Source organism: Liolophura sinensis, chromosome 4 (assembly GCF_032854445.1).
Source record: "Liolophura sinensis isolate JHLJ2023 chromosome 4, CUHK_Ljap_v2, whole genome shotgun sequence".
NCBI lineage: Eukaryota > Metazoa > Mollusca > Polyplacophora > Chitonida > Chitonidae > Liolophura > Liolophura sinensis.
In genome coordinates this window covers 20,974,892-20,978,835 of record NC_088298.1, presented here as the reverse complement: position 1 = coordinate 20,978,835, position 3,944 = coordinate 20,974,892, and the positions used below count along the sequence as shown (strand labels likewise).

Below are 3,944 nucleotides of genomic sequence, written 5' to 3'. Positions count from 1 at the left end.
ATCCAACTTTCTACCTGTTTGTTTAAGGGCTGAAGAGAATATCACAATACGTAAATGAATATCACAGATATACCAAGCCCAAGTGTCAAGTCAACTTCTCTAAAACAACCATTAACCAGTATCGTGGCTATTAAGTTCAGTCTCAAACTCTACAAACAAGAGCGCTTGTCAAGGATTTCCCCCAATACGTTGGCAGACGGAGGTTTACAAGGACGGAAATCAAGGAATAAAACCTATAATAAATAAATTCTTATTACGCAGCATTGTCAAAACCTGAACAAGAAAAAACATAACAATATTGTTTAATGAAAAGGACAGCTCAACATTGAAACAAAAAACAAATTCAAGATGAAAATTTAAAGGCATTTACATACTCGGAATATAAAAATATACAATGCTATACATTTTCTGGGTGTTAGTATTAAATACCTTCTGATAAATGGTGATGTTTGCTTGCATTAATTTCACAATGTACCTCTCAATAAAACCTTTGGTAATACTGAATTTTTATCAGTTTTCGCTGGCATCAAATACATGACACTGAGTTAAATTCACCACACTGTCACTGAATACATGACACTGAGTTAAATTCACCACACTGTCTTTCAATACATGACACTGAGTTAAATTCACCACACTGTCATTCAATACACAACACTGAGTTAAATTCACCACACTGTCATTCAATATATGACACTGAATATTTGAAATTGCTGGACCAGACCTGAGATGATGAATCCAACCATCCAGATCTTACATGCACTAAAATGTATCCATCAAACTAAATTTTAATCCCAAATGCTTGACACCAACTTTAATTAAAACCTTAATTAATAAAAGGCTGACAGAAACCCACCTGTCCCCAACATTTTTGTAAAGTGTGTTGTGTTTTATTATGTCTGCAAATAACTCACGTATCTTCTTGAACTGATAGCATATGTTTCGTACGGTCAAAAGAATTAATAAACTGGATTTAACTTTCCCAAAACCCGCCCAATTTTCCCTCCCCTTTTCACAGCCTTCCAGATCTGCTGTTGGCTGAAGCAGGTTTCTTGGGCAGGGCGATAAACCTTGGTCTTGCAGTTATTCGGAATTCTCCGCTTAGAGCCTCGCACATAATGTTCATCAGTGTATTCTCAATGATTGACTCACTTAAATTTCCAAATTCCGGAAGTCTGCAAAATGAAAACAGGATGGAAAATCTTATTCAAAATTTCAGTTTCAGTTCTTAATATTTGTTCTAAACATTCGCTCCAAAAAGGTAATTTTTAGGGACATGTTAAAGCTTGTAAACTATTAATTCTGGCACTGGGAGATACATTTTAGAAGTAGGATATCATACCACCTTCTGAACAAAACTCAAAATCATGAATCTAAGAACAACACAACTCTCACAATAATACATTATGAGTAACTTAGATGTGCATAAAAATTTAGGTCAAAAACAGTAATTGAGCCAGAACAAGCTTTGTGGGGATTAGTGACAGAGTACTTACTTTTTCAAGTCCTGAGTCTCCTGTAACTGCTTCTCCTTAAGGAAAGCCTTGTCTAATGTATCCTGGGATGCCACAGGAGTACAGGGTGGAGAACCCGGGCAAACCACAGGGGACCCGGTTTTAGGTGTGACACCTCGCGCCGTTCTCTCCTGGAACAAGAATGAGGAGAATAGCCTGGTGAACTGACAATTTTAGAAATATCTTCTGCAAATCTGATAAAAAATCTTCATAGCCTGTTTTATTTATTCATTTATTTATTTATTTCGCATTTCCTCAAAGATCAACTGACTCCTTGTGAGTGGTAAGGAAAATCCTTATATATGAAGTCAATGAATTCTACATCCTTATTTGAATCAAGGCCCGTTGGTACATGGGAAGGTCTGCCAGCGACCTGTGGGTGTTTGTGGGTTTCCTCCAGGCTCTGCTTTGTTTCCTCCCACTATAATGCTGGCCGCCGTCGTATAAATGAAATATTCTTGAGTACGGCGTAAAACACCAATGAAACTAATAAATAACAAAATAAATAAATACATTAAAGCAGGGCTAATACAAAATCAACTTGTCCTGAAGAAGTTAGTTTGAACCCATGTTGTGCTTTACAACTGTATGTGAAGCTAATTCATCTAATACGTTTGCATATGTAACTGTCATCTTTTATCCTACAGATATTTGGACAAGTTCTTTGGAACTTTACTCCCACTGAAAAAGTGATTGATTGATTGATTGATTGATTTGGTTTAATGCCATGCTCAAGAAATTTTCACTCATATGACAACGGCATGCAATCATGCTTTTGTGGTGGAGAAACCTAAACACTGAATATTTATTTGATTGTTGTTTTATGCCGTACTCAAGAATATTAGGTTACTGTGAAGTGTTTTGTATATTACAGAGTGGTATCGTACTCATCCCTTTGGTGTTGACAATCTGCACCGGACCCCGTCCAATACCAATTTTTCAACAGAGCATGGACACATCACAATGACCTATTCATTATAAAGCTGAGCCTGTTCGAGGAAATCTATATCGCAAAAATACTGATAAAAGATACACGTACAGATTCAGCCGGCCTGGAGGAAGTTCTTTCGATTTCCCTTTTCTTGGCAGGCAATGCACTCTGTATCCAGCACTTGTACATTCCTAAGTCGCTTTTGATCTTCGCTTTAGTTTTTTCCGCAATTTGAAACTCAACAAATAATGAAATTTATTCCCTCATGCACATTTCCACATCAGTGATTGCCAAAACAAATGAAGTTTTTGTTATTTCTAAATGTGCCACTGGAAAATCTGCAACAGTGGGGCGACTTTTGCATATTAACCGTAACAAGAACGGAGCAACAAGCACACATCTTCTCCCTCAACTCACCGGTACAGACACAGGGCTGTCTGGGGTTTCAATGTTCCCGATATCAGAGCACGGGGTCTTTCTATCATCCACCTGTGTCTGCAAGTGTTCTGATGCAGCCTCCACTACCCCTGCCCCAAGAGTGACTGGGCGCCGGTACTGATCAAAGTACGGGATGGGTTCTTCGCTGATCTTGTTGACGGCATCATGGAAGTATGTGTCATCCATCAGACCTCTGGGAACAGAACATCGTATGTCAGTCGTCGACGGTAATGGACGTTCTGGGTCAATACTCACAATACCAACAACCAAAACACCGTTCAGTACAAACTATGCACCCAAGCACTAAGAAAGTACATAAAGTGAAGAATATAGACAGCTAGTCTTCCACGCACTCATGCAATTTAGTCCATATTTTAATTTTTTTTTAATGAAACACTGGCTCTCTCAATGATTCCCTTATTCCTACAATAAAAAGATTAAGGGATTAATTACCTGAGTTTGGGAGAAAATTCCTAATATATTGTGTTGAAATTTACATTTCTGATTTGAAACAGTGTGTTAATGACATCCCAATAATACCTTTATTATTTAAAATAACTCAGTTGGTTTGTACTGTTTTCTCAAAGGCTTTCACAAACAAACAAAAAAAATACCACCAATATACAGAAACAGTTATACAGTGATTAAAGGACAAATCTGACTTTTGCCCTTGTAACTGTACCAACCAGCAGGTGAGAGAGTGTAGTGGGAGCCCATTACCAAGCCCTTCCTGCCCTGCCTGCTGGACGGGACCCCCTACACACAGGTAAGTCAGTCACAGAAATAAAGGCCTCACAGAGCAGTTTGTACAGTTTGTCTCACCTTAGGATGTTACTGAGGACTCCTGCTACCACCTGTCCCTCTGACTCCAGACAGTTGATCACAGATGGACCAGACATTTGTTCATTGGTCTGACTCTGAGATGACCTCACTGATTTCTCACTCAATGCTCTGTTTATAAAATCAAAAACAAGAAACATAAACAAATTAAAACTGAACCATTCTTATAAACCCTTTCAAGTCACATTTCTTCCCCCTTCAGTAAATACCATGTACAGATA

The 3,944-nt window shown here is 38.2% G+C and overlaps 1 protein-coding gene across 1 annotated transcript in view; it reads right to left on the bottom strand.

The window, feature by feature from the left end:
- Nucleotides 1-1,012: 1,012 nt before the first annotated feature.
- LOC135464513 (cilia- and flagella-associated protein 65-like) overlaps nt 1,013-3,944 on the bottom strand; it is a 47,491-nt gene continuing 44,559 nt past the window's right edge. Inside the window, 4 exon segments of the mRNA XM_064741938.1 lie at nt 1,013-1,175; nt 1,497-1,645; nt 2,863-3,076; nt 3,706-3,834. Of these exon segments, the coding sequence (XP_064598008.1) occupies nt 1,013-1,175; nt 1,497-1,645; nt 2,863-3,076; nt 3,706-3,834 (655 nt within the window).